Genomic DNA, 23932 nt, shown 5'->3' on the forward strand with positions numbered 1-23932 from the left:
CATGACCTCTTTTCCCTTAATTAACATTTGGTTTTTTGTGCTCTACGTTGCCATTTGCTAGATCTGCGCCTTTTTTCTCGGGCCTTTCTTTTCCCAGTGATTTCCTCTTCTTTGGAGCTGATTTTTCCGGCACGTTTCCTATGCAAGAGATTATGATCTGTCACATTTCAAAGTTTGAACGTACAGAGACAAAAACTAACTGTTCTGAGAACTATTGGTATGAAATGGAAAACTGCAAAAGAAAAACAGGTTACAATTCTTAGACGACAAAGTTGATCAGAATGTCCTTTTTCCTTTGCAGGCTGGGATTTGCCATAGGTAGTTGGGTTGTTGTGACCAGCGCATTCTGGATTCTCAATCCTATCGTAGGTGCCGTTATTGGTGTAGTTCTTGCAGTCTTCGTCTTAAACATGTTGGTATTTGAGGAGAGCCACCACGAATTCACAGACGTCATCCTCGATAACATGATTACAGCGTTGATGGGAGCCGGCATTCTGCAAGTGACTTCCAGAGGAGAGCTCGTTTTTACTAACCACGACGGTCATGAGATCTTATTAGATTATGAGCAACCCACCGTTGTTGATGAAGATTAAAATAACTTTAAGGTTTGCTGTAAAACAAACCGATGAGTGAATATGTCACATTTCCAAGCACATTTCAATGTCCTTTTTATTTTTCGGTGCAAGAATATCGAGAGTAAGCAGGTAAATTTACGACAAGCGTTTAAAACATGTGGCTAAAACTTGAGCCTCAACGGTCGAGTTAAACTGACGACAGCCAAGATTTCATCAACTAGATGTTTTACAAGTTAGACAGTCTTGTGTAACATAGTTTATGTCTCTTTCCCATGTTGTAAAGAAGTATAAAATTGCCTATCTCGATGTCTTGGTCGATTTCTAGGTGAACAGTTTAGCTTTGTTTGCAAGAGCGCTTCAATAAATAGAAACCAGACAAGTTTGTGCCGGGATAAATTTTGGCCTCACAAGATGGCCGAGTTGCTGTCTTAATCTTATATCTTGCGTAATCAGTTATTAGGGAGTTTTAATTTGTTAAGCTCTGGCAAAGGTGATGGAACGCTGAGAGAAGGCATTGAAGGCTCTCAACACAAATTAATATTGAGGAAGGAGGGAGGAGGGTCTCATTTAGTATGTGTCAGTTCTAAAGACAAATAGAACGAACTCGAGAAACATACCACGTCTTATACTGATGGTTGGAGTAACTTTCCGTCAAACTCGTGCCTCTTGCACTAAATAGTCTTTGTTGCTCAATCAATTTCGGATGCTATGACCCAGTCTCCCTTTAGTTTGACCCTTCAGAGCTCCCTGCCTTTCCTCGTTGAATCAGTATCTTAGTTAAAAATTAACAATATGCATTAGAAAATTAGGTAGGAGACATAAACTTTTTTGTTTGGAGGCAAATAAGTTTATTTGTACTGAAATGTGATTGGCCAAGACCAGCCAAATTTGAAATACTTACATGAAAATTACAGTTTCTGTGGTGTGCGAAATGATATTGTTTGTATTTTTGAAATAATGGCGAGAAGGTTTCCCAATTGTGACGCGAAAGAACTGCAAGAAAATAAGAAGGCAGAGACGAGAAGACAATTTACTGAAATGAGGTTTCAAGCTTAATACAGTTCTCGTGGAAAATAATTTTCCTCATATTCATGATTAATTGTCATCCGGTGAATAAATTCCTACCAACAATGTTCGGCAACTCTGAAGAACCAGAAGAGATAGATCCGGCTTTCTCTTAAGATTTCCAAATGGTACACAAGAGAGTGCTCCTTATTCCCACTTTTTTAAGAAAAGTGATTTTGTAGCCAGTAGTCTACATAAAGTTTTAAACTTAAAAACGATCAGTTTGGTTACTGTAGTTCATTTGAACGGGGAAAGGAAAACTGCCTTCCGATCGATCATTTCGTTACTTTCAAGTTTGCAATCAGCGATTCATTTTCTCTGACTCTAAGTAGGATACAGCTGCTTAATATAAAACAGCTTTCTTCGGCCCTTTTGAGTTTTAAGAATCTCTCAAATAAGATTTAAAAATTGTTAATACTCTGGCTGTCTACACAATTCTATGTGCGATTTGAGAAAAGATTACAGCCCATCTAAAGTAAGAAAAATTGCTTTAAACTGTCTTTCAGTTTAGTTAAGAATGAGACGCGATGTGTCTTCAAATAAAACTGCAGCATACTGAATTTGACTTTCAAAAATGGTATTTCTATCAACTCATATGTATAGCTATGCCACAGAACAAAGACAGCAAGTGGTTGGTGGAATTCACATTCCTTCGCAGCTTATATCTGACCATAAACGTAAGATTTCCTTCCTAAAAGTTTTGTTGTAATTATGTATTTGGACGGTCAGGTCTGTTCAGATTGCCTCTGAAAATGGCTGTGCCTTCACATCGTTCTTGTTGTCAATCAAATAAATATTTCCACTTCCCATGATTTCTTTGATCAAAGCATTTTTAAACCGGAGTGTTTATGCAGTGCTTTCTTGAAATATATTTTTCTTTCTTACGGTTGCACGACACAGCAAAGATTTAGTTATTATAACAGTATAACATCACACTGTTTGATAATAATGTCGAGCGACTATATTACTATTTGAGCGTGACAATCAAACCTGATTCTGACTTACCTATAACTGATAATGACTTACCTATTAAACATCGCTTACAAGGTGGCAAATGCTGAGTTGCTGCACAATTTATCATTTACTAAAAGTAACCAGTTCACTGATCACGACTGTGATGATTCTTTTAAGTTTATTTTCACGCTTGACCCTTATTGGGCTTCGTATCCAGCAGTTCAGCTTTAAGGGGGGGGGGGGGGCGGAAACAGAAGCCTGTAGGTCGTGCCAAAGGTAGGACAGAAAGTGGTGTACACACAAGAACTGAATGTTGTAAATCAGTTTTTCAATCAAGTTCTTGTGAATTATTGTCTCAAATTCTTCGCAATTTGTTGCTAGTTGTCGTCACTTAGTTGTATTAAGTATTAAAAAACGCATTTAAAACTGTTGGAGTTGTATCTATCGTACGGTTGGAGTTATCATACGTGTAAGGAAGAGAATTCTGTTTTCCGATAAAGTGATGACTCTTGCCTTTAATTACCAGTTCTGTAGACTTGCTCTGTCTCGCCAGTAGACAAGACGCACTACTCAAGAAAGGGGTAAAGCAGTGACGTATACTGGCTCACACTCTCTTTGGCCTGTACTTTTCACGTCTTCAGACAAGCTTACCAACAACCAGACAAATTAGTTGGTGTGTCAGTGCTAATTGGTGTTGATGGTAATTTCCTCCGTCTGCCCCACATCAAGGTAAAGACAAAAGTTCGAGAAGTGGTCATCAGGGGGCCTCTCTTTGCTGATGATGCTGTTCTTTGTGCCTCATCTACGGAGCAGCTTCAAGAATTTCTGGACTGTTTCTCCTAGTCATGCAAAGTTTTTGGTCTTACCATCGGCCTGAAGAAAACCGTCGTTATGTCGCAATCTGCACAGCCACACACTTTTAAAGTTGACAACACACCATTAGGTAATGTCAAACAAGTTTTCCTATCTGGGATCAACGATGCACTCAAACGTGTCTCGGGAGGACGAGATATCTATAAGACTTGGGAAAGCTTCTACAACTGATCGCGTATGGAAGAATACGCATCTCACCACTAAGACCAAAGTAAGGTATGAAGCCTGCAATTCGAGTATCTTACCATTTGGTGCTGAACGCTGGACCACATACAGATACCTCAGATGCCTCAGATCTCTCCTTGGAATCACATGGGAGGATAAGATGACAAATGAAGAACTGTTCCGAATCGCAAACTCTGGTCACTCTCTTCAAAACTGAAGCTGATAACACTCCGCTGAGCAGGACATGTCAACAGGATGCCAAAACATCACATTCCACACACTATACTGCACAGCGTCTTCAGAGAAGGGACCAGATCTGTAGGGCGACCTAAGCTCCGATTCAAAGACGTTCTTAAACGTGGACTCGTGATATGAATCTAGTGTGCTGGACAGAGACCTCAAAGCACCGTGATCAGTGGCGAGTCAGTATTCACAGAGGAACAAAGATAGATGAACTGATGAACCTGAAGAAACTCAAGAGCTGTCATCTTCGATGGGCGAAATAGATGACCTCATTCGGCATTGTCGGTAACGACAGACGCCTGCCTGAACTGAAGTGAACTGAGATGCAATCTAGCTGCCCTTGATAACCCCAGGCAGTCCGGAATTTACGCTCGAAGCATTGAAAGTCATGGACTTTAGAGGGTGTCCTCTCTTCAGAAAGAATTTGAGGAGAATGTGGCAAAGAAAAGCTCTGTCCCTAATCCTAAGCTTCTACCCCTAACTCAAAATGATGGAGATACCATTTTTTTTATGTTTTCTGAACTTAAGGCAGAGAGGATCGATTCTTGCTTGGGAAAAGCTGTGAGGCAAATGTTGCTAGAAGACATTAAATATGCCTAAGGACTATTTATTAATACTTCCAACAGTTGCACACACAAAAGCGCAGCTTGAAACAATCAAACCAGAAAACACTGCGTAGGATGGATTTTTTGGTATAGAAGCGAAGAAGTCCAGAAAGGATGGTAAGGCACTTGTAAGCATTCAGGAGATGAAAATCAGCAGCATGATAAAGGACGTTGAAGAGCATTTGCATTTTTGTAATTTCATGATGTCTTGTTCGCTTTTACCATATTTGATCCAGTTTAAGCGCCTGGAACCGATCAATCCGGTTTTAAAGTGCATGGAAAAGACGAGATGAAAGTGTTGGCTTCCCACTTCTTCCGTGCGGACGAAGGAGCAATTGGCAGATTACAATCGTAATGGAACCAAATGAAGTACGAGATCAGTGAGAACATCAAGGCAGCAATACCAGAAGAAGTGAGGAATAGTAAGACAAGCAACATCCTTGCATGGTACCTCTACCAGCTTATGAAGAGTAAAGTGAATTACCCGCTGATGTTTGGAATGCTGCTTTGGGTTGCTGAGGTTTCATTGACACTGCCAGTCAGCAATGCGTGACCAGAGAGGAAAGCAAGTGCAATGAAACTTGAAAAACCAGATGCAGAAGCTCCTTGCAGAATAATATGTAACCCTCCGGGATTTCAGGGAATAGGGTGAACGCACGCACGCGGTACACTAGCACGCTAAAACAAAAGAACGAGCTTTTAACACGTTAGCTGCGTGCAAATTACCTGCCTCATTAACTTGGCAGCCATTGTCTTGCTTCGCACGGTAGAAACAAAGGAACATGTTGAGATCTTACTCGTAACTTTGCACGATATAACACGGTGACCGTGCCAGTTTTATAACACGCCGGTTTCGCTCGGAAAGCTTCACTTTGCGCCGGCTAACTAGCGGTTATTTATTTTAAAAATGCCGCTTTGCATTGAGTGACGAACAGCGATCGTGGAGGAGACATGGAGCTGGAAAATAATTTAGTAGCGAAGTAAGCTGGGTTGCATAAGATAAGCTAGCATGTTAAGAAACAAAGGAGCTCAGCGTGTTAAAAAAAAATCAAGCGTGTTATAGAAACAATGCTCTATCGTGTTGGCCAAATATGAACAATGGCTACAACAAGCTTTCGAAAATCAACTGCTTTTATGTGCATATCTGCATGGCAAGCGTGTCATGCCATCAGCGTGCGAGCGTATTAAAACGTGCCGTGTGCGTGCGTTCACCTTATTTCCTGAAACCTCGTGGAGGGTCACATGTTTGAAAGCCTGCTCGTGGTTTTGTGTGGAAATCCCTTTTTTCCCCAACTTTCCCTGACCTGTTGTGGCCATACACCATCCAAATCAGTACAACTATTTCCTACTGTAAAGATGAAATTGGTGCAAAGAGGGGTCTAGTGCGCAAACAGGAACAAGTCAGCGCCTGAATAGGTTTGGAAAATTGAAATCCTAGCCGCTGTCGTCTCCTATAAGTCTACGTTGAAATAAACTAAAGATAACACTCGTTTCAAAATTCTTCGTTGTTATCGTCCCTTCCCTTAAAACAGTCATAGCCTAGACTCCCTTGAAATTACTTATCTCAATATTTACACTACTGAACGTAAATGTACCTCAAGCGACGAACGAGTTGGCGTGTTCAATAAATTCTCGAAGATTACGTAAGGGCACATGGTTTATATTTCTAAGTTTATTTCCTATTTTTTTCACAGAGATCAGATTATAAATATTTTAAATTAAAAAAATAAAAGAATGTCCAAAAACAACAAAATAAAAAATATAGATAGTACTAAAATAATACATCGATCTCTTTGGCATAAGGTAAATGTAGCGTTACCAAAGCTATGAAAATCATCAAAACTAGGCCCCCTGGCGAAAGCTAAAACTACAGCATTTGGTACGTTAGTGACAAACCTAGATTCCAAAGTACCTGTCTTTTCTCATATTTACCTCGCCAAGCACTGATGATGACTGGAGAGGTGGTTAATCATGTCACTGTACCCGAAAATGAAAACATAAGTCATGCTAGCAAGCCTTTTCATACGCTCTTGTCCGGAAGGTCAAACACTCGTTTCAAAAAGCCCGATAAATCGGAGAAAAAAGCGTAAGAACGATTTCTGGTCTGAGAAATTGTTTTGCAAACAATAAAATGACATTTAAGCCATCAAATGACTACTTAACATCTCCCATTATGTATCTAGTTAATATACGGAGCAACGGGAACTTATTTCCAATGTTCAGTGCTAAAAAAGCGAAAATGATCATTCTTTAGAGGAATGAACATAAATTCAGCTCATATTAGAGGACATTAGCCTTCTGCACTGTTAAGATCCTTTGCCAAGAATTTCAACTTCGAGAAAAGGTTGTAACGTAAAGACCTTTAAACGCCTTAAAAGGCTTTTCTCCTGAAGATCTGTTAGTGTCAAATGTTGCTTCCCGTGGCATCTCTACTAAAGCTGGGAATCAAACTTCTGTTTCTTTCTTCTTTGACATTTCAGCGGTAACAATCTCAAAGGCATCGTCCCGACCAATCTGCTGCAGTATTTCTGATAATTTTGGCAGAGAAAATCGATATTGTGGTAAATCAATCGTCTCCAAATAGTTAAAGAGGATTTCTGTAGGAGAATGATTTTTCCTACTATCAATCCACTTAATGTGTTCATGAGTGAGGCCAAACTTATCTGCCAAAACTTTCCAGTCGGACTCTAGTGGGGGGTCAAGTATGAGAGCAAGTTTACTCCGCAATTCGCGACTCAGCAAACCCACAGTTTGCAGTGACTCAAAACCAACAGAAAAGTATCCAGACGACATCTGCCTTGCAGACGTGGGAGACGAGGAAGGGATACCCCCACATGCTCCAGCGACTTCTGACAGTCGATAATGCCAAGGATTACCGATTGATCCTGCATTCAACAATGCCGTGGAATGATCCATCAGGCATACAAAACTTGCCCCTGTAGGAAAGTTTGCCGAATCTTCGCACCTTGCAGCGAGGCTGGTGTTTGATTGCCTTTGATCGTTCCTTGGTCCCGTACTTTCCTAAAAGTATAAAGAAAGGCAACTTCACCGCAGTGTAACTGACCAATGTAGATCTACCGATTAGTAATTACCAATACTCTTATAGGTTTTCTTTATCTTTTAGAATTTCTGTGAGCCTGCGGGCTAGTCAGTCAGAAAACTAGCCAGTGGTTAGGATGCCTGTGCCAGCCAGCCACAGGCGACCTATCCATATGTTATAGCGGCTGAACGGCGCAAGACATCTCGATTCCCTTCAATGTTAGAAGAAAACTGAGGGCAAGCAACGTCAGTCTTTCACTGGATGTGTGATCAAATCAGGTCATTGTATGTACGCATAATTTCTGAAGGGAAGCCTGTTGGACCAAGTTGCCGTCAAACAGATGTTACATAAAGATTTCTAAGAAAATCTAGGAGTAAGAGCCAAAACGTCCAAAAAGACGAAACAAAAAGCAATATAGACATTTCAAAATCACGTTTGACGCCATTTCCACCATTATCATCAAAGAATACCTCCTCTGTTTGCAAGGGTTTCCTACGTCCGTGAACCGTCACACGATCTGAAACGATCTAATATAAAGACAAATTGTTCCAGCACTAGGGGGTTTCCTTTCTAAGACGATCAGTTGTAAATGTGATTTCAACAAACTCACCTCATGTCCTCGTTTGACCGTTGTCACAACATTGACTTCTCTTTCGTCACCATTTTCACAATCCTGTCTCACGTCAAATTGAGCACTAAATCCAGACACAGTTGTGTCACGCAAGGAGAACACAAACGTAGCACTCGGTAAGCGGTGGATGCCTTCCCAAATGTCTCGGAAACGAATTTTCTGAGTTAAAAAAAAAAAAAAAAGTAAAAGCTAAATTGACGCCGGTAATCACTCTCTCGTCGTAAAATACCATTCATTTGCATTTTCAGTTTTGCTAGAGAATGCAATCCATGGTTTATAACATACATGTGATAAATAAGCCATCTCGTAAAATAAAAAAAAACCCGCCACTTTCAAGATGGGGTCGGAGGTTCCATTTCTACGAAAATAGGAACTACTTTCAACGTAAAAGACATTGCACTCACTCTCATTTAAGGCGCAAACATTGGCCTTCACGTAATAGACCTGCAAAACGTATATCATACCACGATAAGATGAGTCTACCTTTGTTTTCAGTCTGGGCTGCCAGCCCGTTTGACAATCCGTAAGTTCGACTAGAAGATCTCCCCCGCCGTCCTTGAAGCGAAGTTGTTGAGGAGATTCAATCGTTTCACCTCGATACTTCTTTATTTCATGATTGTGTACATCCTGGAATAAGAAACAGGTATAATAGGTAAGAACAAGCAAAGAAAATGTGTAACACTAATAAAGATGATTCTGCCACTTTACTTTGCAGAAATATTTCGCCACCTTTGGAAAAAATCTGATTTAAGGCCAGTTTTACAGGAAAATGGACAAAAATCTACCGTATTCGTACTATATCAAAATCTAAATTATATATCAATTCATCCAATTGCTTCTATGGTAGGGAAATAATCATTTTAATAATCGTTTTCTCATATATAGCTGTGTGGTAACGAATCCTTGATTACTGATACCCACGCTGTACCCTTGTTACGAATTCGAAAGAAATGGGTTCATCTATTCTAACTAAAGCAAGCTTACTTCGCGAGTCACTTCACAAACCTCAATTGCTGCTGGAGTGCCTTCAACGCAATAAACTCTCACAACACAGTCGGAGTTGGCTTCTGGAGGTGTAACGTAAGCTAAAACCTGCAAATCTCGCTCTGCTTTCTGATTGGCTGTTGACTTTCCAATCACAGCAAAGAGGGTAAAATGATCCACCATCAAATGGACCGTATTGGGTCCAACTAAAACATGGGAGTCCTCAGTTCCATCCTGAGTGCTGACATCAATCAGCTGCTTCCAATCTGCAATTGTGCTGGGTTCACTTTCATTATACTGCACTGTCGGGTAGAGAAAAGAAGTCGTTAAAGAAGAAAAATCAATTATCTCAATATTGCAAGTACTAAATGAACGTAACAAAATAAATAAAAGCTACCTAAGGACTGGTTGAAAATGTTTTCATGACCTCGTTGAAAAGAGAAGCCGTAAAACCCAAGGTCAGAAAACTGCATACCCAGCCTTAGATAATTAAACGGTATTTACAAGGGAGGGACCTACTCAATTTGATTCCATTTTTACCTTTGAGTTTCCATGCTCCTCTATCAAGAAGCGCGCAGTGTGGTATACTTAGTATCACTGGTCGCTGAAATTTGAGACCAGTGGGACCACATTTAACCACTGGACTCAGCAGTGACTGTTTGCCAGTGATTTGCGGGTGTTCTTTTTCTCTGTTTACAATAGCGATGTAAATTCCTTCAGTGTGACCCTCTGGGATGGCTCCTGTTGGTATGGTTAGGCTCACACCAGTATTCCCTATTGTGAATTTCCCTCCGTTGTGATCCACAAGTCCACAAGCGACCATTTTTGGATCAGCGTTTTCCGGAATGTTGGAGATGTTCCACATCATTCGTGAGATTTCGGACGCTGTTGATTTGTTACTAACACACGAATATGTCCTCTTGAAGTTTCGAGAAGTATCTTCCCTTTCTTCACCGCTGACGTGAGGTTCAACCTGCACTGTCTTCCCTGGCCCCTTGAACAATGCTGATGCTGCTCGATATTCGCTTGCTCCTTGGAAGTCAAAAGCTTCCGAGCCCGTTGGAGATGCAGCAGTCAACTTTCTATTAAGTGGCGGAATCTCTGCATAGGATGCACACCGAGATACAACAGTCCCTTTTCCATCTGTGATATCCTTTGAACCTGTGTAGTAGTCCAAGAAGAAAAAATGTCACTACTTAAAGATAAATGGAATGAACTAGAAAAGCATCGTACGCAAATTTATTTGGTTGTAAAATGTAAATTGTAATTTCCTCATCCACATGACGCTGAGTTTAAGGAGTCGTTTGCAAGTTTACGTGTAACAAGGTTCAATTTGAATTTGACTTGCTGGTTTATGTGAGGCAAAGGAAACCGGAGAACAATAAGATTGACCCTCAGATTAAGGACGAGAATGGACAACAGGAATCGAGTTTGGGCTGGTCAATACCCTAAGATAAACCCTCGCACTGATGAAGGCGTCTCTCTTTAATGTAATATTAGTATACAACGACGTTCAATTAGACTCTGCATTGCTTAAAACAACCAAAGAGCATCACTTTATGAGTGAACAGAGACTCTTTTATGAATTTTTCGCTTCAAATGCAACAATTACGTGCATGAATGTGAAAACAATGAGGTTTGGACATTGTTAGCGACATACGTACCTAATTCATCATCAGTGTAGATTGTATCTTCATGTTGCCTAACGACTAAAAGACCAAGTTGCTTACGTAGCCCTCTGTACCGGTATACAAAGGCAACTGAGATTATGAACAGCACTAGCAGCGATACAGAAACGACAGCTATGAACAGACTGTTGGAAACTAAAAAAAAAAAACAGGGAAAACAGTATATGAGAAATAAGCTTTCTCCTACTTGGTGTTGTGTTCAGGTTGGCTCAGAGCAGTGTAACAATTGTGTAATTCGTGAAAGTGGCAAAACCCTGCAGATTCGACGATTCACGGAAACCTTATGTCTTTAATTTAAGTAACAATTCGACGAAACCGATAAAATTTTGTACCCTCAAAACAAAGAATTACAGAAATAAAGTTTCGCTCATTTTTAAAGGGTTAAACAGGTCTATCATTATTATGTATACTATACTATTGCTATTATCATAGTTATCATACTATGTATCATATTACTGTGGGCTATTGTTGGAAAGTTCCAAATAATCTTACCAAATAGAGTTTTCGTCACTTTATCCGTTGAATCAATGAGCGGTGGTGATTTTGAAGGCAAAGTATTTCTTTTGCAGTTTAAAGTTGCACACGCAGAGGCTGGAGGAAAATAGACATAACAAAAGTCATTTTAGAGCTCAATGAGGACTCTTCGATAGGCATACGCCTTGGACTTTAAGCCAGATTTGATCTCAAAAATTAAGGTACAACTATACTAAGATGAGCAAATTAGTAACAGATAGCTAAAACTTAAAATAAATATAAATAATAAGATCTTTTGACAGGGAGCCCACGTCACAAAGTGTGGTTTTCAGTGAGGCCCTGCATAAATCTAACGTAAGGATAACAGAAAATATAAATATGGTTATCAAGAATAGGATAAAAGGGTATAATCAATAGAAGAGACTACATTTTTTTAACAAGACGTCTAAAAACTGAAAAATCGGAAATGTTCCTAATGCCGTCTGGGAGAGCGTTCCAGTCATCTACTGCATGACAAACAAACCGATGCTGACCCCATGTACGCTTTGATTGTGGTTTACAAATGTTGTTATTAAAACGAGTGTTATAATCATGTATATCTTTAAAATGATTAAAATTAAAATTCCAATCAATTAGTCCATTCAAGGACTTAAAAACCAAAAATAGACGATGTGATCTTCGCCTTTTTTCCAATGTATCCCAACCAAGTAGATCAAGAGCTTCTGTTGCTGATGAATGCTTTGGCATATCTAAAATTAATTTAGCTGCTTTATTCTGGAGTAATTGGATCTTGTTCATCAGAGTGGTGTTGGATTTATCCCCCCAAGTCACATCTGCATAATCAAGGATTGGCAGCACCATGGCTTTTACAAAGAGTTCCCTTGTATTTCTTGGCAGAAGATGTTTTATTCTCTGTAAAACGCCAAGCCTCTGAGACACTTTGGTCTTAATGTAATCCACATGATCAGTCCAAGACATTCTCATTGATAATTACGCCCAGATACTTGAACGAATTGACTCTGTCTAACTCCTTCTCCTTGATTATTAATGTGAATTCTTCTAAGGTGTTAAGTTTCCTTGGACCGCCAATGAGCATGAATTTAGACTTCGAGATATTTAGTGTAAGTTTATGCTCGTAGAGCCACTGAGCTAGCCTGTCTAGATCCTGATTCAACATGGTCTGTAGGTCACGGGCTGATTGAGAAGAGCAGTAGATAGCAGTGTCATCAGCGAATAAGGTGACCGTAGTGTTCCGAAGGACCTTGGGTAGATCGTTGATGTAAATGGCAAATAGTAATGGACCGAGAATAGATCCCTGAGGAACACCAACGGAAACCTTCCGCGCAGGAGAAGAGGCTTGACCAATCACAGTCTTCTGGTAACGAGAGGATAGGTAGGAATGGAACCACTCCAGATTCTTGCTGCGTAATCCTAGAGATTTGAGCTTCCCGAGTAAAATGACATGGTCAACGGTGTCGAAGGCCTTCTTCAGATCAATAAAAACTACACCATTTACTAAACCTTTATCCATATTACTTAGCACTTCATCGGTAAACTGCGTTAGAGCTAAAGCGGTAGATCTTGCACGTCTAAAGCCAAACTGGTTCACAGCAAGCAGGTTGTTGGAGTCAAGGTAGCCGTAAAGTTGAGAATGAACAGCTCTCTCAATTACTTTACTGACCGTGGGCAGGACAGAAATGGGACGATAGTTATCTTTATCGGACTTATCACCTTCTTTGAAAAGAGCAGTCACTTTCGCACATTTCCAAGATGATGGGAATTGACCCTTCTCAAAAGAGAGGTTTATGATATCCCGCATAGGTGAAGCAAGTACATTTGCTGCATCACGGAGTAAGCGTGCACTAATGTTATCTAGTCCTACCGCTTTATTGGTTTTCATTAGGCGCAGCTGCTTTTCAACAAAGGCTGACGTCACATACTTGAGAGAGAACGATAAGGTGGGAACTGCATCGTACTGAGTCGGTTTTAAACCACGAAAGGCCTTTGCTAGGCTCTTGCCGATGCTTGAAAAGTGATTGTTTAGAGTTTCTGCAATGCCTTTGGGGTCAGTCTGCAATTTTCCATGACCAAAAACTGCATTAATTTCATTGTGGTTTGAGGGAAGTGTCTCTTTAATTGCTTTCCACATCTTGGAGCTGTCACCTTTAGCATCTTCTATCAGCCGACAATAATATTTCGATTTCAGCTTCTTTTCCTCGCTATTCGCACAGTTCCTCAATTTTCGGTACATTTGCCAGTGATACTGCGAGTTCTTACACTTCTGAGCCTGTTTCCAGTGGTAATCTCGATCACTCCGAATTTCGAGGAGTTTGTTCGTAACCCACGGTGTCTTTGTCCCCTTCACACGCTTTGATTTTATCGGAGCGTGGTCGTTTGCAATGCTATTGAAAAGACCTTCCCAGAGGAACAGGGCATCATCAACATCATTAGCACTTTCGATTATGCTCCAAGGTAAGTTGCTGAGATCACGCAAGAATGCTTCTTTGTTGTAGCTTTTAAAACAACGATACTCGAGCAACTTTGGTGGAAGTTTCTTTACACCTCCCTTGATAGTACAGAACACAATGCTATGATCGCTGATGCTTGACTGCAGAACATCGGACTGCACGACCCTGTGAGTGTTGTTAACGAACATCAAGTCTATCGTGGTGCTAGAATTCTCAGTGACCCGAGTAGGTTTACAAATAATCTGAGAAAGACTGTGTTGTAATGCAAATTCATCAAGTTTACGGCGTAACTGATTCTTGGTGGAATAATCAATATTAAAGTCACCCACCAAAACAATATCGGAGTTTTCAGTGTCGACGTAATTTAGCGAATCAGCTAGATTTGAAATAAAACTATCGATGTTCCCATCATTAGGTCTGTAAGAACAACACAGTATCATTCGTTTGCATTTAGGTCTCTTGATTTCCACCCACAGACATTCAAAGTTATGCTTTATGAGATCAGACATAACGACAAAGGGGATTCCATCCCGGACGAAAATTAAAACTCCTCCACCACAACTTTTGGTCAAGCACTGTCTATCCTTACGCACAAGCGAGTACCCTGGTATCGTGATCTCATTGTCCAAAATATTTGGAGCTAGCCAGGTTTCAGAAAGAGTCAAGATGTCGAAGGAGTGTTTGTGAACGAGTTCCTTTACATGATCGAGTTTGTTTACCAAACGATTAACGTTTAAATGAGCAATCTTGAAACCCCGTAACATGCGAACGTCAGAATGAAAATCGTTATTGTCTGACCGTTGCTGAGTAGTAGTATTGCAATAAGAGTCATCTAAACAGTCTATGCCAGGAAACAGACAAGTAAAACACATCCAGGTAGAAGATTCATTAGTTGCGAGAGAATAATATTCATCAACGCCCATGTTCAAGCATTTAGCATGGTGCCATTTGTCGCAACCGTCACACTGAATAGCTCTTTGGTTTGAGCGACATCCTTTAGAACAAATAGCACACGGATCTTTCACCGGACCGGGGTTGGAGCTCACATCCCCGGCTAAGAGCAGTAAGTACGAGGCAGAAATACTGACGTTAGCCAAGTAAATCGAAGCTTGAAGTTTCCAAGATGGCGACGAGGCAATACGTGTTGAGCGTCTTGGTAGACCAGAGTTTCGTCCAGGAAAGCTGGCAGAGTTTAAATTAAGGGCCAGAAACAAGTTTCCATCATCAAAAAGCCTTTCGGGTACAGATGAGATGTTTAGAGATGTTGCAAATAACAATACTAGGACAAGAGACGCGCTACACCGAGAGAGCCAACCGATCGCCATTGTGACACTCACTTCCAGCAATGGAACAATGTTGTTGGTCAATGTTAGTCATATCCAGATACATATTGACTTATAAACAATCTAAACGGAAATATCTCACCACAAAATTTCAAGAAGGAAAATTCGTGTTCCACTCAAATGCGTTGCAAGAAATATAAAAATTGACTTAATCACAAGAAAGAAAATTATTGCTCCTCAGGTTAAAAGAATTATATGTTCATTTCAGTGATACCGTAATGAACCATTGGCGTAGTACATTCGCTGATTTCAACAAAATGTATGCCCTTGTGGCCCACAGTACAAACTAACTCATTTATTACAATTAGTTAGAAAAACCCTTAGCTTATTGAGTTTCCACGTATGAATACAACAGAACTTCCGGTAATTACCACAGCACCTCTACTTTACATGCCTGAGAATGGTATCAAGTACGTTGAGAATCAAATCAGTAAATAAAGATTGTACAGATGGGGTAACTTTCATTTTAATTATCCCCATAACATATTTGCCCTTTGGTCTAGAATTTTGACGAGCAGTAAAAATGACAAGTACACTCCGCGAGGTTGAACATGAGCTAGTTCCGATTCTAAGTAAATGAACTGAAGGGAATGGGCGGGACATTTGTTGGCAACAGTTATCCTACTAAAACATCTTTATTTTGCCAAAACCATCCCATGTACACAGAAACGACCGAGACATACAAATATTCCAGGAATCTAGTGGCAGGCATCCTAATATTTTTTTTCTTGTGGGTGGAATTTAAATCCACCCTAAAACATGAATGTTGTATTGCAGCCAAAGTGCTTTTCCAAATTGTCGTCATTGTAATATAGAGGGGAGACAACGCACGCGTCCTCAATCAATTTTTATTTTCTTGTAATAAGCATGTTAAGCAGGTTCTGTTGGCTTTCCTTGGTTTAAGCACCAAGTACATACATGCAATGTCTATGTCCAATGTAAAGAATATAAGTGAAACATGGTCAAGTATAAGCTTTATCAACCTTGTGGATAAGTGAATGCTTGACAGCTTTTACAAGAAGATATTGACTATCAGAAATGTTTCGAACAATTACAATCAACGTTATATTTGAATTATTCTCTAGCTAATGGCTGTTAATTCTTAAGCAATAAACCTCAGTTTTGGTTTACCAGGCCAATAACTGTAGCACAGTGTTAGGAGAACACAAGAAAAGTTTGCAAACCACAACCTTGAGGCCTGTGATTTGCAAACTTTTCAAAGATGAATGATGTTTAAAATTTTCTGCGTGCTCTACCAACATTCTGGATGGGCCACGACACCAATTTAAAATGCCATCCATTGCCTCTATCAAGTGGCTATTGGTAGATTAAATGATAGCATTTTGACCAAACAAGGCTCACAGATAGTCTCCCTCATTTTCTAAGATCCACGAACAACATGCTTTGGTTCACTACTTAGTTGAAATTTCTGTATGCAGTATCACTTATTGAATATCCCTCAGTCTTGACACAATATAGAATATTAATGGATGTACATGTAGGGACCAAATGGAAGCATCCACCGACTCTGCATCAGCACTGTGTTAACATGTATACATCATAAACCTTAACACTCAGCTTGCTAAGTGCTACTGTCTTGTGTCTTAAGTCTCTCTGATATCAGAGAATATCACTTATGATATCTAAAACTAAAAGTGTAAGACTTACCAGAAGTATTATACACTGTGATGTTGAAGGAACAACTGGCTGTGTACCCACACTTATCCTTTGTTAAATACGTGATGACATACACCGAACTTTTTGCTTCAAACAAAACAGGTGGCTGGGCCCAATGAGGAATAACTTTTACTGAGAACTTTGTACCATTCCCTGCACTGTGAATAACAGGCTTATTCCAGGAGACATTCAATAATCTCTCATCTGATTGGTTGACAAATATGTTGAAGGGATCAGGACAAGTTATACTTATATCTATAAAAGAGAAAATAAAACCTGAGTTTGTTGTTGTCCCATCGTTCTAAATGTTAAATAGAACAGTGTCTATTCAGTTTTAAACATCTCCCTGATTTTGGTGTGATTTTGTATCCGGAAATCAGCACGTGGGGTTCACTTTTATTTCAGATGTCAGTTACATTGCTTGTCTCTGATGGTAACATGACAAAATGTTACCCATTCCTGAATTAAAGGCAAAGGACAAAATATGTTTTAGTAGTACAGTGCTGTAGTTTCCAGCCTCCTCCAAACTCCATTCTCTCAGCCCATGAACTTCTCATTCACTTTCACAACTACACAAACTGAAATTATTTCATTTTTAAAAGACCATGCATGCCAAAGGTTATGACAAAAAAGGCTACATAGGTGTGACACTTACATTGCACACAAGTCAAATACAACTAAAAGTTAAGATATGCTCTCAAGCTGAGTGACCTACATTCCAGGAGCTTATCACAGCTCCTGTGGTGTGAATTGACTAGGAACTGCCCTTGGTTCCTGCATGGATGGCAAGCATTTGAAATTTCAGAAATTTGTTTGGTTTAACTGACAGTTTGTCCCATGGAAGGAGACACTACAAGATTAAAGTACACATTTCTACTTCATAGCTATACCAAAATGACCACAACACAATGTACCTGGAGAGAAGTCTTGACATGGCTCATATTTGATATTGGAACCTTCACAGAGGTGTCCCCCATTTTGAGGTGGAGGATTTGAACACAACCGTTTTAACATCTTCCTCCCAGTTCCACATTTGGGTGCATCACAAGGTGAAAACTCCTGCCACTCAGACCAACCACCATCAACTGTAAATAAGTATAATATGTCAGCCAAATAATTCAATTCACATGCTACATAACTGTACATAAGCCATCATCATAATCAGTTTCCTAGACAACTATTATGAATAGGTAAATATATAGAACAAGCATATGGTGCATATAAGTTACAAATACCATTTTGCCCTGTCTCTCAGTATGAGGTTCAATATGTTTTTGGAATTTCTCTGATCAATATAAATATACTACCCCCAGGTAAAATTGGTTCATAGGTTTGTGGAGTCTTTTCAAGTAAATAATAAGTCAGGTACAGTGGCTAAGTTATGAGTATCTAGTAGAATATACATCTAAATATTTGTCAAGCTGATTGGCTCAGACAAATTAGGTTTCAGATAAAAACAATGCAGAAGATGGGTAATACTGTAAAAAACTGTTAAGCCTAGCTTTGACTTCTTTTGCTGCTCAATCACTTAGAAAAACATTTGATCAAATTTTGTTTTGATTGATTTCCATTGTTTGTGATTGCTTAACAAAACATTTAGTCACATTGTATTTGTTTGATTGTGCGCAGTTATTTTTTTAACTTGTAACAGAGGAAACAGACCTTAAAAAACAAGCAAATTGTTAATCATGAGAGACACATGTTCTACAAAACTATTGCCATCACAGGTAAATTCAGTTAATAAACAAAAAAACAGTGATCATGAACACAATAAATGCTTAAAGGTCATACCGTAAACAGTTAACTTGATAGCAGAGCTCTTTTGGCTTCCAGCAAGGTTTGACACCTCACAGGTGTAATACCCTCCATGTAAGATTTTTGCTTTCCTTATGATGACCTCAAGGAAGTTAGGATCAGTTCCAAACAGAACTCCTCTGCTGCTTGAATCCAAGAGACGACCATCTTTCCACCAGGAGACCGTTGGTCTTGGAACTCCTGCTGGAGGCTTGCATTTCAAAGTGACCAGAGTGTTTTTTGGTACTCTTGTGTTAGCAGATGGTGAAATCACTACATTTTTGTCCAGATCTGTCAAGAGAATTGAAGAACTTTGAAAAACAATTACTTTTCAATCTCTTTTAGCAAGCTGTTTTCCCTATCAGCTGACCCCATCACACCACGGAGGCCAGTTAAAGTTATTAGTCAACAAGACTCATTACCTTTACCGTGCACATGGCTGCACTAATAATATAATTATGCTAGGCTTTTAAGCATTTAATTTTTTTATTGGGCAAAGAAAGATCAGTACTTTTTCTCTAATTTGCACTCAGTTTTCAAGACAAGCAACTTATGCCAGAAAAAATTTTAAAAATGAACTGCAAACCAGCAAAAAACAAAACAAAACAAAAGCAAAAACAAAAAAATTAAAAGGACAATTTTGTCCTGAGCTTTATAAAACCAACAAGAATTATACATCAGACATCAGGCAAACCTCACTTGTAATGCACCAAACTGTCAAATTTTTTTCATATGTTCTACATGTACATGACACTATAGGACCTTTAATTCTTACAAAATAAAAGAAAAACACAAAACAGGACATTGCTGATAACATAGATCCACTTACAAGCTTTCTTTATGGCTGCAGGTCGACTTTTTATAACTTGGCCCTTATAACCAGTGGCCACACAAGTGCAGACAGCATCAGTAGCATTGTTTTTTAAGGTTATTTCCACGATCAGCAACTTCACTGGATTCCCAGTTTGATTGTAATGAACTTCTCTCTGAGGTAATCCACCAGTACAATGAAAATTTAAGTTTGACACAAATCTGGCCTCACACAACAAATTGGCCCATAGTGACTTTGGCAGGACAAATCTGTCTTCTGGTTCTGTGATAAACTCAGGTTTCACCACATTTGTACCTGTAAAGAAAAAGGGGAGGGGGAACATAAATAATGAAAACAAATATGCATGTGTATTATTTGGTTCTTTGATCAGCTTTCTGTTTCAGTAAAAACGTTACATACTCAAATATCTTCTATATGCTAATAAAACATGGCTAACTTAAGTGAATACCAAAGCTTCTAAGTATGAGTAATAATGTTTCATGGAATCAGAAGTAGACAAGCAAGAAAAATAAAGGTTAGCTACCAGGTCGCAACATGAACTTCATAATATGAACTTCATAATTGGTTAAATAATCTCTGATTGGGACTGAGTGGAGTCCAATTTGGTCTGTAATCATACAGATGATTAACAAAATCCAATGACCATGAAGAGGGAGTCTAATTTGTGAATCATGAGTATGATTACAGACAGAATTGGATTATGTGAAGTCTTGTTACCAACTAATCAAAACTATAGCAGCATTAGAGAGACAAACTAATTTTCCGCTGTTTATTTTCATAAGACCAACAGTGAATTCTGCAAAATGAGTGACAATAGTGGACACACATGACGTGTACCATCCAAGTTATGAGCATAATATGCACACTGTCCTACTTGTGCTCAAATTGGGCTGGTGGTAACCAATGAATGAGTTGCCAGTAATTGGATCCTTGTGTTTGCACAATTATTTCTAGGACAGTCAATATACAACTTGCTAGAGAGAAATGTGAGGCAAAACACTGTTTTGATGTCCAAAAAAAAAGAAACCATTTTGGTTTGAGATCATCACTTTTTTGCATCTATCTTATCAGAAATGGATGTGGGTAATATTAATATAGGGTATCCCAAGGTTTTGTTTGAACAACCATAAAATATTTAATAAAATCTAGCGATTACCTTTTCTCCATGTGCAAGGGTTATACTGAAATTGACATTGTATAATGATCTTCTACTTTAGAATGATCAGTGATAAATCGCCAAGAAATAACTCAATGAAGCCCTTTCAGCTTTATTTACGTGTTTTAAGTCCACTTCTGGAGCTTTTTCTTTTGCTTGATAATACAAAAAAAAAATGATACAACAGCTACCGCAAGGCAGCAATAGATTGAAATGGTATGCTTGACAATTTAATATTATTGAGATACATTAGGTGATGAAACACCTATATTGCCTCTGTGTTGTGATCAATAAGAACCAACCAGCATTGATAATTGGCTCCAAACAACCTTTTGCCATATATTTCCTTCTAACAACTTGCAATGTTTGCCCTGTGGTGATCCCAGAAATCTTTACACAAATACAAGGATCTGATTACTGGCCACTCATTCATTGTTAAAGTTTTCAACAGTACATTAAACATTACATAAAAATAATATGCACAATTTTTTGGTGAAAATTTAACATGTGATCAATTTATCACATATGATGTAACATTAAGGTGCTCCTTGTCAAATACACACACACAAATTAAACTTTCTTTAATTCTCCAAGTAGTTAATTCAGATTCAGCAACATCAAACAGTTGATGAATTAAGTAACCAAATCTTGATGGTTCCTTGTTGTGCAACAGAATCTCACTGACTCCAACTTGGTTAGCTCTAACTTTTTGCTCTGAACTATAAGCCTTTTTCCTTTAATTGCACCTTTCAGTTACCCACATGGCAAATTACCTGCACCAGTGGATTTTAAAGGGAGTTGGCAAATTACCCCCACACATGAATAACCAGCATCTTGAAAACTGAGAAATTCATAAAATAAAGCGTTTTAGTGCCAGTATTCATTTCCGTTGGCAGCTCCAACAGGCAGAGCTCTACTGGGGCTCCTTTTTTCCCTCTTAAATCTTAATTACAGTTGTTATTGTTTACAGTTTCCGAGTCTGTTACTCCATGTTTCTTAATTTGAATTCAACAGCATCAACACAAAATGTGTCACATCAATCACAGACATTTAATTCAGTGTTTTGTTCAAAAGTAATTGTAAAATACTTCTAAGGCCAAAACATTTGTTTACAAAAACCAAAGCACGTTTTAATAATCGCTTCAGATCACATGAGCACGTGAGGTGATAAATATAAAAGGAAACCACAACGAAAGTCTTGGAGACAGATTATCTCGCACGCGATAAATTCATTTCCGGTTCTTACACAATCTTAAATTTTAATTGGAGTGATTAACGCCAAGCATGGCAAACTATGCCATTTGGAACCGTTCCTCTCTAATATCCCATCCCTGAGATATAAGTTTATGTTTTAGTGTAGTGTACAGGCCGTAAAGGAAATGCGATATGTCTAAAGTACTTAACGGTTGCTAGTTTTCATTATAAACTTTTGTCGAAGAGAGTCGATGAACTGTCATTGTCCAAAAAGGCTCACTTTGAGAACGAAGTGGTTATACGGATAATCCACGAAGGCTAGTTAGCAAAGGAATTTATAACGACCCAGCCACATTAGGGCAAATCATTACCACCAAATTAGAATAAATAAAAGAGAATTAAGATTCAGCACAAATCAAAACAAGACTCAATTTTGCAATTCTTCAAGTCAAAAATAACTTCCTAGTCTTCCGATGTCGCACACGAAAGGTGAGTTAACTTCTGTGTAAACAGGCAGACGAAAAGATCGATGACAAACACGATTTTGCAGCTTTGGGAAACACACAGATGAAAATGCATGATTCGATCAACTACATTGTCCGACGCGTAAACAATCAAGAATATTGCGAAATCATAACTTATCTGTTGATTGAAACTAAACGTTGTTAGTCAGATGTAGATGAAAACTGAGAGGGTTTTTATTTGCTAGGTCAAAGGACTTTATTAGCGGTATTTGACTAATTGAACAAAAGCAAATTGTACTAGGTAAGGCCTTCCAGACTGATAAGGTCGTACGTGCTGACATATGCAAACGACGCAGACTTGTTTACAAAAAAGATTTTCAGTCAAGCCCCAAAATTCAAATCACTGTGCATGTCAAACTTTAAAAATTTTCCTATGTGAAAGTTACACTACTTACTAGGGACGTCTTCTAGCAGTCCTGGTGATCTTTCCCTTCCGAGCCCTATGTCTGACCCACACGCGGACTGAGACAGGACAAAACATATCATGCACGCTAGAACAACGCGGCTCTCCATGTTACTATTCGTAGATCCGCTTGTTCCACTCTGTAGATGAGTCTTAAACTGCAAAACAACTTTTCATCGATAATTCTGATGTCGGAAGAGCTTTTCGTCAGGAAATATTGAAGTGCCAATGTCACACTACGAAGAAAAAATTTCCCATCAAAGGCAGCTTCTCTGCATGGTATAACAAAAACTGTAAATTTAGAGATAACGTCACACTTGCTGAGTTCAAGGGCCGCGCAGGACTGACTCACGAGCTAAGTGTGACGTCACTCCGGAAAGACCTCTCGGAAGTGCTTATCACATTTGAAAGGTTACGCTATTTTTGAGCGACATATGTTTAAAAATAACATTTGTCTATCGCAATAGTCAATTAAACGAGATATTTCTAATTTCTATGTTTTGATGTAATAGCTGAGAGTATAAACAGTTGAAAGAGGAGTATTAGAAAAAAAGAATCTACATATCTAGATAAGAAAATTGCTTCCTACATTGCTTTCTAAAAAGTATCAGAGATTTGAAAACGAGACAACTATGTAATCATCCTGTATTACTTGTATTAAAACCATACGAGAGATCTTTTTGCTGGGTTTGGCCAATCGAGTCTAACCGATTCACAAACATTTACTCAAAAATTTGCAGAAATTCAATTGGGAGATTAACCGGGGGAATAATTTCGGTGGTGGAATAAGGTAAAGCCGTTAAAGTTTGTAGGTGTTCTAGCATCTAAAGTATCCCGGAGCTCATTAACTGGGCCTTTTTTTTCACACTCAGTCAGTGTTAAGGCCAGAATATTTCTTCCACCACTTTTGCAGCGCTAGATTTAATTAATTTCATGTCATGTGCGCGACAACACACACCAAAACGTAAAAAATACACTTATAACTTACCGTGCAAGAAAACTGGACTGAATATATAAAACAAAATAGCTGATGGAAAGGAAGCAATCACACAAAAATTTCTTTGACAAAGTGTGGTGAGATTGATATATTTATTTTCCATTTGTCATTGCATAGACGTACCGGAGACAAACCACAATGAGCATAATTTGACCATTTGATAATGTTAGAAAAAAAAATCAAAGGAAGCGTCCCTTTGTGCATAAACAAATAGTCAACAAAAGGGCTTCTATCAATAACTTATGCT

General features: G+C 38.9%; 2 protein-coding genes across 2 annotated transcripts in view; one reads left to right on the plus strand and one right to left on the minus strand.

The window, feature by feature from the left end:
- The window catches only part of LOC131797985 (uncharacterized), a 14503-nt gene extending 12937 nt beyond the window's left edge, over positions 1-1566 (plus strand). The window contains exon 3 of the mRNA XM_066164651.1: positions 302-1566. Coding sequence (XP_066020748.1) covers positions 302-593 — 292 coding nt within the window. The 3' untranslated portion in view covers positions 594-1566. The remainder of the gene's footprint in view (positions 1-301) is intronic.
- A 4459-nt stretch (positions 1567-6025) lies between these two features.
- On the minus strand, positions 6026-22997 carry LOC131797947 (netrin receptor UNC5B). The gene is made up of 12 exons (XM_066163727.1): positions 22681-22997; positions 19409-19705; positions 18577-18870; positions 17700-17870; positions 16777-17040; positions 11316-11414; positions 10800-10958; positions 9676-10296; positions 9157-9437; positions 8635-8778; positions 8131-8310; positions 6026-7501 (listed from the first exon to the last, which is right to left on the minus strand). Exons 1-12 carry the CDS (start codon positions 22796-22798, stop codon positions 6926-6928), a joined length of 3204 nt encoding a protein of 1067 aa, XP_066019824.1. The 5' UTR covers positions 22799-22997; the 3' UTR covers positions 6026-6925.
- Positions 22998-23932: the final 935 nt, after the last annotated feature.

Source organism: Pocillopora verrucosa, chromosome 3, assembly GCF_036669915.1.
Source record: "Pocillopora verrucosa isolate sample1 chromosome 3, ASM3666991v2, whole genome shotgun sequence".
Taxonomy (NCBI): domain Eukaryota; kingdom Metazoa; phylum Cnidaria; class Anthozoa; order Scleractinia; family Pocilloporidae; genus Pocillopora; species Pocillopora verrucosa.

Bases quoted from the DNA above. Each gene is read 5' to 3' on its own strand.
- LOC131797947 (XM_066163727.1), bottom strand. From the start codon at position 22,798: ATGGAGAGCCGCGTTGTTCTAGCGTGCATGATATGTTTTGTCCTGTCT. The intron at 17,871-18,576 runs GTATGACCTTTA...ACTTATTTACAG, and splicing joins TATCAAGTTAACTGTTTACG to TTGATGGTGGTTGGTCTGAG. The intron at 8,311-8,634 runs GTAGACTCATCT...TTTTTAACTCAG, and splicing joins AGCCCAGACTGAAAACAAAG to AAAATTCGTTTCCGAGACAT.